The sequence below is a fragment of the Amblyraja radiata genome, chromosome 31 (genome assembly GCF_010909765.2).
Source record: "Amblyraja radiata isolate CabotCenter1 chromosome 31, sAmbRad1.1.pri, whole genome shotgun sequence".
Classification (NCBI taxonomy): domain Eukaryota; kingdom Metazoa; phylum Chordata; class Chondrichthyes; order Rajiformes; family Rajidae; genus Amblyraja; species Amblyraja radiata.
Window position 1 is genome coordinate 32,072,108 of NC_045986.1, and position 12,824 is coordinate 32,084,931.

Consider the following 12,824-nt stretch of genomic DNA (forward strand, 5'->3'; position numbering starts at 1 on the left):
AATTCCGGGAAAAGTGTAAACTGTGGAAGTGCGGAAACACCCTTACCCATGGGTCTCAACAGTTCCGTATGCCTTTATATTCTGCTTTTCCTCCACCATCTCTCCACTTGTTGTTATAAAATCCTCCACATGTAGTTCCAAATGCCTTTATATTCTGCTTTTCTTTTCCGTATAAATATTTTGATCTTCTTTCTGAAATGTTTCCAATCCTTGGGCTAATACTTATGGTGGGAATATTATAAGCCACTTCCTTTGATCTAACATTGACTTTTAATTTCTTCTCTTAGCCACAGCTGGACCACACGTTTGGTTTTTGCGTTAAAAAATGGATATAAGTTTCTTGCAATCGACACACAATTCTTCGAAGATTGACCATTATTTACGGTCAGACCTTTTAAATATAATTTCGCAATCTACCATACCTTTTCACGCCTCACGGTTTTTCAATTTGCTTTATTCAAAACTAAGCCCTTAGTTTCAGAGTAAACTGAACTAGTTTCAATTTTTATGTAAAATTCTTCATTATAATTACCCTTCCCTGAAGGCCATCTAACTACCAGGTCATCAATTAATTCTCTATCATTACACAATACTACATCCAAAATAGCTTGTTCCCATGATAGTTTCTCAATGTACTGTATTACAAAACCAATCCATCCTCCACACATTTTCACCGCTAATTTTGTTTGCCCAACCTATATCCTAGTATATCATTATTGAATTAACTTCATTACTTTCACCTCTGATTTCCTTACTTGCACTATAGCCTGTATTAGCACGTGACGGGGGCAGCAAAGGCCATGCACAACTCCCATCAATGTTTTCTGCCTTGGCTGTTTCTTAGTTCTACTCGGCGAATCTTCTATCTGATTTCTGAGCTAAGATTCTCCCTCCACACTTTACAACTATATCTATATAATGGCTATTATACTGTACCCATTTACTCTTATTTATGGCATTAGTTTATTATCTTTTCACAAATCCTATATGTGATTTTTTACAATACTGGAAAGTTTTTGACGAACAAGATCAGTACTCACTTTTTTACACCAATACACTGTTCTTAACAAAAGTCTACCCATCATGTGAAACCTTATAAATAGCAGATATAAATTAGATAACTTCAAGACCGAAAGTCAAAAACTTTTTTCATAATAAATTTACACCTTTTTCCACCAGTTTGGACACCAAACGTATGACATTAAAAACTCTGCCACATTTAGTCATGAATATTTAATTCATAAATAAAGTTCATATGGACCCTCATACATATATGTTTTGATAGTGATCATGGGAAATATCTTCATCTATACCAGGAGAAAAATACAGCAACGTAAAGATAATACAGTACAGTAAAGATCCCGTAACGGTCGTTGTGCTTGGTGTCCATTGTTATAATGACCGTTATTCGGGTCGGAACCTCCGTAAGTTAAATCACGGAGGCTCCAAACCTCTACTGCTTTTCAAACACCCAAAGAGGTATCCTATGGAAGTAGCGATCTTTGTGCGAGTTAATAATTTTTCTTAATTTCCAATTTAATATCAAAAACATCATGGTGTCAAAAACGCAACGACCGTTTACGATATATTTTCCGACTTTTTAAAATCAATGAACAAAATGTTTTTGGACATAAATCGGTCATCAAAATTAAGAAACTGAGCCAATCTTCAATTTGGCAACACACTGTCTCTTGTTTACCTTTCGTACGGACCAAGTCGCTAATTTCATTCCTTCATGTCAACTTCCGGAAGTTCCGCAACGACCGTTACAGAGACATTTTACTTACAAAAAAAAAATCAGCCCAAATCAAACGATCTGACGAATTATCGGCCGTCGATAGCTCAAATACATTAGGTAATGTAGCGTTTAGATCACATTGCAGAAAATGCTTGGTTCTCGCTAATAATGTAATGTTCGTTTTCTGGGACACCAAACATTTGCGTCCACTGCAACAAACGTTTGTGTAACGCGCGTTGCGGGTCCACTCAGATGGATGCAGTATTCTACTACATGATCAGGTGAATGAAGTGGAAACGGTGTTTGCAATTTTATTGTTCCATGTGGTATTCATAAACATAGAAAGGAATAAGAAATACGTGCACTTACTGTGCCAACTATTACACAAAATGTACTTGTGTATTCTGATGCCATTTTTAGAAACTTTCATTCAATATGCTATCTTTTCTTATATTTGTTGTTGATACTAGGTTCGTCATGAACCCAATAAAGCTCTTGTCAACTTTTTTGAAGGAATTTGAAATTTGACCCCATGTCACATTTTTGTGTGCAGTATTGTAATAAGTCACATATGCATTCAGAGAAAGAACTTTAGCACTATCTTTGCACCATTCTCCCAGTTCTTTTGATTTGAGGTATATTCTGATTTGAGGTATATTCGTACAGTCCTCGCCCCCAGAGGTGAGGACTGTACAGAGCTGGTCGGGTGGGGGGGGGGGGGGGGGGGGGGGGGCAGAGGAACAACTCCAGGACTGTTTGGAGTCGGTAGACTGGGCAATGTTCAGGGACTCGGCAACGGACCTGAATGAATATGCCACAGTCGCTACAGACTTCATAAAGAAATGTGTAGACGACTGCATCCCAACAAAAACCTTCCGAGTGTTTCCTAACCAGAAGCCTTGGACGAACCATGAGATCCGCATTCTTCTGAAGACCAGATCCCGGGCATTCAGGTATGGAGATAGAGGTCTACAAGAAGTCCAGATATAAACTTGGTAAGGCCATCATAAAGGCCAAAAGGGACTTCTGCTACAAGCTGGAGGATGAGACGGATGTTCGGCAACAGTGGCGGGGCTTGAATGCAATCACCTCCTACAAGGTGAAATCAGGAGGCAGCTCAAATGTCAGCAAAGCATCACTCCATGATGAGCTCAATGCGTTCTACGCACGCTTTGATAGGGAGAACACTGATGTGCCTTCCCCAGCCCCCATTCGCCGTGATGGTATTTCAGTCAGTCACAGAGGCCGACGTCAGAAGATCCTTTAGAGGGGTGAACCCTCGGAAAGCGCCTGGACCTGATGGTATACCCGGGCGTGTTTTAAAAACCTGTGCGGACCAACTGGCTGGAGTTTTTACGGAGATTTTCAACCTCTCACTTCTAAGGTCTGAGGTTCCCACCTGCTTTAAAAAGGCATCAAGAAGAGCAAGGTGACGTGCCTCAATGACTATCGACCAATGGCACTAACGTCTGTGGTGATGAAGTGCTTTGAGAGGATGATCATGGTGCAAATCAATTCCTACCTCGGCAAAAACCTGGACCCACTGCAGCTCGCTTACCGCCACAACAGATCAACGGTGGATGTGATCTCACTGTCTCTCCACTCTGCTCTGGACCACTTGGACAACAAAAACATATGTCAGGCTGTTATTCATTGAATACAGCTCGGCATTTAATATCACCCCCTCCAAGCTGTTTACCAAGCTCTCAGATCTGGGTCTCTGCGCATCCCTTTGCAATTGGATCCTCGACTTCCTCATTCCCAGACCACAGTCTGTCCGTATTGGTGGAAATGTGTCATCCTCGATAACAATCAGCACGGGAGCACCTCAAGGCTGCGTGCTCAGCCCCCTGCTGTACTCACTCTATACTCATGATTGCGTAGCCGGTCATAGTGCGAACTCCATCATCAGGTTCATCAACGACACCACTGTTGTCAGACGTATCACTGATGGGGACGAACTAGAATATAGAAGTGAGATCGATCGATTGACCAAATGGTGCCAGCATAATAACCTGGCTCTTAACACCAGCAAAACCAAGGAACTGATTGTGGACTTCGGAAGGGGTAGGACGGGGACCCACAGTCCCATTTATATCAAAGGGTCGATGGTTGAAAGGGTCAAGAACTTCAAATTCCTGGTTGTGCATATTTCCGAGGATCTCTCCTGGTCCCAGCACACTGATGCAATTATAAAGAAAGCACATCAAGTTAAGTCAAGTCAAGTTTATTTGTCACATACACATACGAGATGTGCAGTGAAATGAAAGTGGCAATGCTCGCGGACTTTTGTGCAAAAGACAAACAACCAAACAACCTATAAACACAATCATAACACACATATTCTTTTACATAATAAATAATGGAAGGAAAAACATTCAGTAGAGTTAGTCCCTGGTGAGATAGGCGTTTACAGTCCGAATGGCCTCTGGGAAGAAACTCCTTCTCAACCTCTCCGTTCTCACCGCATGGCAACGGAGGCGTTTGCCTGACCGTAGCAGCTGGAACAGTTCGTTGCAGGGGTGGAAGGGGTCTCTCATGATATTGTTGGCTCTGGAGTTGCACCTCCTGATGTATAGTTCTTGCAGGGGGGCAAGTGAAGTTCCCATAGTGCGTTCGGCCGAACGCACTACTCTCTGCAGAGCCTTCTTGTCCTTGGCAGAGCAATTCCCAAACCAGATGGTAATGTTCCCGGACAAGATGCTTTGCGCTGCGTAGAAGCACTGGAGGATCCTCGGGGACACTCTGAATTTCCTTAATTGCCTGAGGTGGTAAAGGCGCTGCCTTGCCTTACTCACGAGTGCTGAGGCGTGTGATGCCCATGTCATATCCTCGGAGATGTGGACTCCCAGATATTTAAAACAGTTCACCCTATCCACAGGATCCCCATTTATCCTCAATGGAGTGTACGTCCTCGGATGATGTGCCCTCCTAAAGTCCATGATCAGCTCCTTCGTTTTTTTGATGTTCAAGAGGAGGCTGTTATCCTGGCACCAGAGTGCTAGACCAGCCACCTCCTCCCGGTAGGCCTTCTCGTCGTTGTCTGAGATCAGGCCCACCACCACAGTGTCATCAGCAAACTTAATTATTGAGTTGGAGCTGAACCTAGCCACACAGTCATGTGTGTACAGGGAGTACAATAGGGGGCTGAGGAGGCAACCCTGGGGCGATCCTGTGCTCAGGGTGAGGGACTTCGATGTATTCCCTCCCATCTTGACTACCTGGGGCCTGGCAGTGAGAAAGTCCAGGACCCAGGCACACAGGAAGGTGTTGAGCCCCAATTCCATTAGCTTCCCGGCCAGTCTGGTGGGGACTATCGTGTTGAAGGCTGAACTGTAGTCTATGAACAACATCCTCACGTAGCCCCCCTTCTGGCTGTCCAGATGGGAGAGAGCGGTGTGCAAGACCTGGGAGACCGCATCGTCCGTGGATCTGTTCGGACGGTATGCGAACTGCAACGGGTCCATGTTCCGAGGGAGGAAGGCGCAGATGTGTTTCTTCACCAGCCTCTCAAAGCATTTCATGACTACCGAGGTAAGGGCCACCGGACGGTAGTCATTCAGGCAGGCTGGGGAGGCATTTTTTGGTACCGGTACAATTATGGATTTTTTGAAGCAGGCAGGGACCACGGACTTGTCCAGGGAGAGGTTGAATAATGTAGTGAGCACTGGAGCTAGCTGCGTAGCACAGGACTTGAGTACTCGCCCCGAGATGCCATCGGGGCCTGCAGCTTTTGTCGTGTTCACCCGTGTCAGAGCCCTCCTCACGTCGTGCTCGGACAGCGAGAATGTGTGCACATTCCTCCCTTCAGCTTCGGTAGCCAGCCCGCTGGCGGTATTGTCGAAAGTCGGCAGACCTGTCGGCAGTCCCTCTACTTCCCGAGAAGATTACGGAGAGTCGGTATGTCAAGGAGGACTCCTTCGAACTTCTACAGGTGCACAGCAAAGAGCATGTTGCATCATGGCTTGGTTCGGCAACTTGAGCATCCATGAGCGGAAAAGGCTGCAAAAAGTTGTAAACACTACCCAGTCCATCATTGGCTCTGACCTCCATACCATCGAGGGGATCTATCGCAGTCGTTGCCTCAAAAAGGCTGCCAACATCATCAAGGACCCACATCATCCTGGCCACACACTCATCTCTCCGCTGCCTTCAGGTAGAAGGTGCAGGAGCCTGAAATCTGCACCATCCAGGTTCAGGAACAGCTTCTTCCCTACAGCCATCACTGTTAAACACACCTTCAAACAAACTCTGAACTATAACAGCCTATTGCATGCAAGAATTTCATTGTCCTATCTGGGACACATAACAATAAACTGTCTTGACTTGACTTCCTGACAGACTCTGGTTTTCATTGCCCATTTTACTATCCTATACAATTAATTTGTTCTTTCCTGTATCAAACCCGTAAAATCCTTTTAATATTTCAAAAACTTCAATTGCCGCACTTCTTGTACTTAAAGGAATGGGAATCAAGTTTGTGCAACCTGTCCACCAAGTCTCATCCTGGCATTTTACCAGAAGTGAACATCATATAGAATGACTAAGAAAGAGCTGCAGATGTTGGAAAAATCGAAGGTAGACAAAATTGCTGGAGAAACTCAGCGGGTGAGGCAGCATTTATGGAGAGAAGGAATAGGCGGCTTCAGGTCGAGACCTTTCATCAGTCTGAAGAAGGGTCTCGACCCGAAACGTTGCCTATTCCTTCTCTTCATAGATGCTGCCTCACCCGCTGAGTTTCTCCAGCATTTTGGTCTACCATCATATAGAATGAAGACATGTTGCCATAATATCAAACGTAGTACAGCTAGAGTAGATTCTACACCACATCTTAAGTTACTGCGCGATTTGCACTTTTAAAATATTATATCCCCAGTGATTCATTTCATGGAAATCCCACAAACAACAAGAGCTCAACAGGAGAAGCTAAAAATTACTGAAGAATTAAAAAGTAACAATCTTACCTGGGTGACTCCTGTACGCACTTGGCGAATTATCTAATATTACAATGCTGGAGAGGTCATTGTGAATGGCTGCAAGATCTTTCACATAGCTGCCCAATTCAAGTGTACAATGCTGAGGAAAAAAAGGATTTCAGTAAGGTATCAGGTTGCACTTATCATTAATTAACAAAAAAACAAACGTCATTTTCGTTTGACAGCTTTTTAACCAATTTACTTTCACTCAAGTTAACAGGCCTTGCACTGGCTCGGCTGACACTATTTGATACTCACTCAGGGAGCATTATTTACAATGAAACAGGGATGTGTAGCAAAGCCCTTAACTGTGTTATGCTATTCAATTAGAGCATTGATGGGTCTGTAACTCTCCTCCATGTACCCACCTTTGACCCATAACTTTTATTACAAAGATCTATAATAGAAAAACCACTGGTCCAAGCCAAAGGCTCCAAAGCGGGAAAGCTCAAATAAGGTCACGTTTCCTGTTATAATGGCCAATTAAATCAATTTCAGCATTGAAGAAACACAATAAAGGTTTAGCTAAAAGTTCTCTCTGAAAAAGTTGCTGATGTTCCTGCCACGTGATTCAGCTGTGCCACCTGTGTTACGGTTTAAATAGCGAGACGAGTTGGTTGTGAAAGTTTCTAGATAGAAAGATAGAACGTTTCCAGAAAGGAGCTAGATAGGGCTCTTAAAAATAGCGGAGTCAGGGGATATGGGGAGAAGGCAGGAACGGGGTACTGATTGAGGATGATCAGCCATGATCACATTGAATGGCGGTGCTGGCTCGAAGGGCCGAATGGCCTACTCCTGCACATATTGTCTATTTCCCCTCCGTTGGAAGGTCTGTCATAGTTGGACTAGTTTGGATGCTAAACTCTCTACATACTCTGAGCAGCTGCTGTTGTAATCCCAGGAAGTTATTATTTTGCCAAGATCTCAATGCTGAAACATTTGGCTCATATTGGAGTACATGGCCCATGCATACACATGGAGCAGAAATGATGCAATCCAAAGCAAGCTGTGAATAACTAGAGGCGGCTGAGAGAGTTAAGACGTGGGCGATGAGATGACTGCCGATTGTCAGCTGAACGATGTATCAAAAAGATGACCTACAGTAGACGAGGATAATGGTGTTTTCATTTGGTGTTGTTGATTACATACGAGGACCAAACATAAGATTACAAACTGGGACTAAACTTAATGCATTATTGTACACCCCAACTTGATTTATTCTCATATTCAGAGTTCCCAGAAAGTGCAAACAAAAACACAAAACTGGGAGATAGCAGTACTGCATGAGAGGCAATGAGCACAAGTGCACCTCTGCATATAATTTACTAACCACTCAGCTCGCGCCAGCAATATCATCACTCTCCCCTCCACCCTATCACAGATCTACTCTTTCATTTATTTTACCCGCCTCTTTTAATCTACACTTAAAACACCACTTACTAGTCTCAGTCCTGGTGAAGTAATTGAATCAAAATGTTCTTCATTTCTTTCAGCAGATCCAACTGGACAGCGGAATGTTTTACTTTAGGATAGGTTTAATCTACCAGTAAAATCTGCAGTGCCAATGATTGAAGTACTACAACATTTTAACTAGTTCACAGCATAGCTGAAAAAAACAAAATGTTGCAGGTCTTAGAAGATATCATATGTCCAGCAAAAGGAGAAATAAATAAAAAATTTGTCAGAGGCAAAGTACAAAATTACTATGTTCATTCTCAACACGTTGGCAGATTTTCTGATTTTTGTCTTGTAAACATCATGCAAAAACCATCCTACTGAAGCTCCCAATGTTTAGAAAATCACTTTGAATTGCCCTGTATCAGATCTGGGAGGTAACCTGGCATGAAAAATGGAAGGCAGATACAACAAACCAGTGAGACTGGCATAATTTCATGGGGGAAAAAAAGGCATGGAAAAAGATGGCATTTCAATATAATTAGCGTTTCAATATTTTCAATTACAGGAGAGCATAATGGACCCCCATTCTATATTGATTTGGGCAAAGCAGTGGTAAAACTCATTTCCTATCACTGCACATGTGGAAACATTGCATCATCCACAGCTAATATCATAATATCTTGCGATATTATACATCAAGTTAGTCTTTGTGAGGAAATTAATGTTAAGTATGGTAATGTGCTTTATCATACAGAATGGAAGCAGCTCAGCATGATTAATATCTTGAAAAGATTGGATGTACTACAGCCCCAGAGAACTGCCTTTTGATAGCAGAAATCCAAACAGAAATTACTTTGTTAATGTTTGGTATTAAAGTGACTTAACATTAGTTACCCCTTTCACAAGGTTACAGACATTAGAGGGAATTTAGGCTGATAATCTAGCCCTGTCACTGGGCCAAACAGAAGTTGTGCACCAGTCCCTTAATAATTCTTTAGGAAAACTGTTTTAAATTAACAATTAACTCAATGTCAAATGCCACAATGTTCCAAATGTCCTCAATTTTACATTAACACCTCCCACTTGAAAAAAGGACAGGTACACAAAATGCTAATGGAATGTTACTTTATATCCAATAGAACACAAAAATATGCTGCAGCTGTACAAAAACCTTGGTTACAATATATCTGTAGCTCCTGCAAAGGAAGCAACGCTACAAACCAGTATACTGACATTTCCTACCTTCATTCCTGAAAAGACTATCTCTAGTTTTCAGGTAATGTCTATAGTCCTAGATTTTCCAAATGTAAATAGAAAAAATATTTTTTTTCCTTGATCTGTTGAACATTTAGATTAAAGCTACTCTTGACACAAATTATGGAGAATGCTGAAGATTGCACGATTGTTCCTCTTAATTTAACCCTTGGGAGTCCAGATTCATTAAATCTGCTTAAATCTGATTCACACAGCCATCTTCATCAAATTCAGCCAAAGTAGTTCACATGAGGAGCAAACTGGCAATGCAGTTCTGTTAGTCACTGGAGGACCCCACTAAACCTCTGGGGAAAGATTTCCATTGGTTTTATTTATTCCAGGAATACAAACTTAAATTGTCATGTTCACAACTTCGTACTGAAATAAGCAATATTTTTTTAAAAAGCAGGAAAAAGTAACGTCTTATTTTATAAGACATGGCTGATCCAGTTTTGGCATCCACATCAGATTATTGTTCTTTCCCCATACCCCTCAAATCCCATGTTCAATGTCCATCAATTGTGGGCCGGATATCAAATAATGTTGAGACGGGTACAGGAAGGAGATCAAGAACCTTGTGTCATGGTGTCGAGACAACAACCTTTCTGCAAGAAATTGCAGCAAATTGTTGGCGCAGCCCAGATCATCACACAAACCAACCTCCCTTCCGTTGACTCAATTTCTGCCTCACCCTGCCTCGGCAAGGCCAGCAACATAATCAAGGGCAAGTCACATCCTGGCCACCTCTTCTCCTCTCTCCCATCGGGCTAAAGGTATTGAAGTGTGAAAATGCACATATTTTGATTCAGGGACAGTTTCTTTACATCTGTTATCAGGCAACTGAATCATCCCATCACGACCAGAGAGCAGTCGTGAACTACTTAATTGGTGAAACATCAGACTATCTTTGATCAGACTTTATTGGCTTTACCTTGCACCAAACATTATTTCCTGATCCTGTATCTATACACTGTAAATAGCTCGATTGTAATCATGTATTGTCTTTTTGCTGATTGGTTAACACTCAAAAGCTTTTCACTGCACCTCGGTACACGTGACAAAACTAAACTAACTGATGAGACCACACTGGGAGTATTGGGTTCAGTTTTGGTCACCCTACTGTAGGAAAGATGCCATTAAGGTGGACATATTGCAGAGAAGATTTATGAGGATGTTGCCAGGATTTGAAGACCTGGGCTATAGGGGGAGGTTGGGCAGGCTTGGACTTTATTCCTTAGAGTGCAGGAGGCTGAGTGATCTTATAGAGGTGCATAAACCCATGAGGGGCATTGATAGGATGAATGTACACAATCTTGAGGGGGAAAAGAACCAATAGGACCCATGGGGCAACTTTTCAGAGGGTGGTGGGTATATGCACCAGTTGCCATTGGAAGTAGTTAAGGCAGATACAATACCATTTAAAAAGACATTTGGACAAGTACGTGGGTAGGAAAGCTTTAGAGGGATATTGGTCATATGTGAACAAATGGGATATCTTGGCTGACATGGCTGAGGAGCCCGTTTCTGTGCTACGTGACTATGACACTCCTATGGTGGACAACCCCTTACTCTGAAACTATGCCTCCTGTCTTCCATCATACTCAAAACGCAACAACTCGTGTTTCAATAAGACAACTTCATTCACACGTTGGCCCCTTCATCTGAGGGATCAAGGCATGAACATTCTCTGCATTATTTCCTATGCAAGCACATTCTTCCTTAAATCCAAATACAGATCCAAAACTATTACAGTATTACCAGTCCCAAATGCCCTGTAAATTTGCACCAAAGTTTCCCCATGTTTATTGGCCTTACTTTTGGTAATAAAAATCAATATTACATTCACCTTCCTTGCTGTACCTGCATGCCAACTCATTGTACTTTGTGTAACTTCTCCATCCCTTTGAACTTCAGCATTTTGTCGTCTCACATTTTTCAAATAATTTGTTGCTTCATTCTTCCACCAAAGTGGATCACCTCACATTTCCTGCACTACACGGGATCTGCCATTATCTTGATTATTCACTTAACCTATCTACATTCCTTTGCAGACACTATGCACCCGCCACAACACTTGCTAACACACCTACCTTTGTATCATAAGCAAACCCTACTATGATGCGCTCAGTCCCTTCATGGAAGTCATTAATATGAATTATAAATAGTCAAGGCCCTAACATTAATCCTTGTGGCACCTCACTAGTTACTGATTCAAAAATTATCCACATCCCAATTCATTTTTGAGTATTTTCAGCACTAGAAACAAATGCCTAAACAATGCCACTAACAATAATTTGAATGAATGAGTAAAAATAAAAGGGAGATGATATCTAGTTTTAAAGAGAAAACCATATGCACAGGAAAATAGACCACACACAAGAGCAATACGTTAGGCAAGAAAATATTTCTGACGTATCCTTACTTTCTACGTTGTTATGGAGGCTGTGCTGTTCCGTACCTGTCTGTAGTAGCGACGGTTTAATATCTTCTTGTTGTTGTCTAGTTTGTCTGCTACAGCTGCACCATAAATCTCCATACTAGCAGTGAAAATCACTAACTCATACCACTGGCTGGCCTGGTAAAGAAAATAAGTCATTTGATTATGAAATCAATTTACAATTTAAATTAAAACTACCCGTGTTATAATGGAAAATGTAAGGTTTTAATACTGATTAAAGGTTACTCAATATTTTAAATGATCCACTAGGCTCGCTTCCAAGCATGAATGTCTCAGAAAATATTCACAAAATACAATAAACTGCTCAGAAGTAACTAATTGCTATCAATAACATTTACTATGATCTACTTAAGCGTACGATCACCTTCAGAAAGCTTGTTTGAAAATTAGATAGTTCAAAAGCAGTAATTTCCACTCAGCATCACCGTTATTTCCATGACTGCTGAATCAACTTTAAAAAGTCACTCACATCCAACCACAACAGCCCTCATTACCATGGTACCGTCAATGTAGCAACATATCCTCTGGTATTCTCTGGATATTATGTAGTGAGCTGGTAACTGCCTATAAACATTGAAACATAGAAAATAGGTGCAGGAGGAGGCCATTCGGCCCTTCGAGCCAGCACCGCCATTCATTGTGATCACGGCTGATAGTCCCATATCAATAACCCGTGCCTGCCTTCTCCCCATATCCCTTGACTTCACTAGCCCCTAGAGCTCTATCTAACTCTCTCTTAAATCCATCCAGTGATTTGGCCTCCACTGCCCTCTGTGGCAGGGAATTCCATAAATTCACAACTCTCTGGGAGAAAAAGTATTTTCTCACCTCAGTCTTAAATGACCTCCACTTTATTCTAAGAGAATGACCTCCCCTTTATTTATGAGAGAGGCCAGATCAAATTATTTTGCTACTTGCAAAACTGTAGAATCACTGTACTTAAACCACTGAAACTGCAGCCCATTAATTTATGCTTGTAGTATTGAAGCACTTAAGTATG

At 42.0% G+C, this 12,824-nt stretch overlaps 1 protein-coding gene across 2 annotated transcripts in view; it reads right to left on the minus strand.

Annotated features, from left to right (window-relative positions):
- The window catches only part of ctdnep1 (CTD nuclear envelope phosphatase 1), a 46,577-nt gene that overhangs the window by 14,091 nt on the left and 19,662 nt on the right, over nt 1-12,824 (minus strand). For both annotated transcript variants that reach the window (XM_033048495.1, XM_033048494.1), the window contains exons 6-7: nt 11,825-11,941; nt 6,703-6,814 (exon numbers count right to left, since the gene is read on the minus strand). In XM_033048495.1, coding sequence (XP_032904386.1) covers nt 6,703-6,814; nt 11,825-11,941 — 229 coding nt within the window. The remainder of the gene's footprint in view (nt 1-6,702; nt 6,815-11,824; nt 11,942-12,824) is intronic.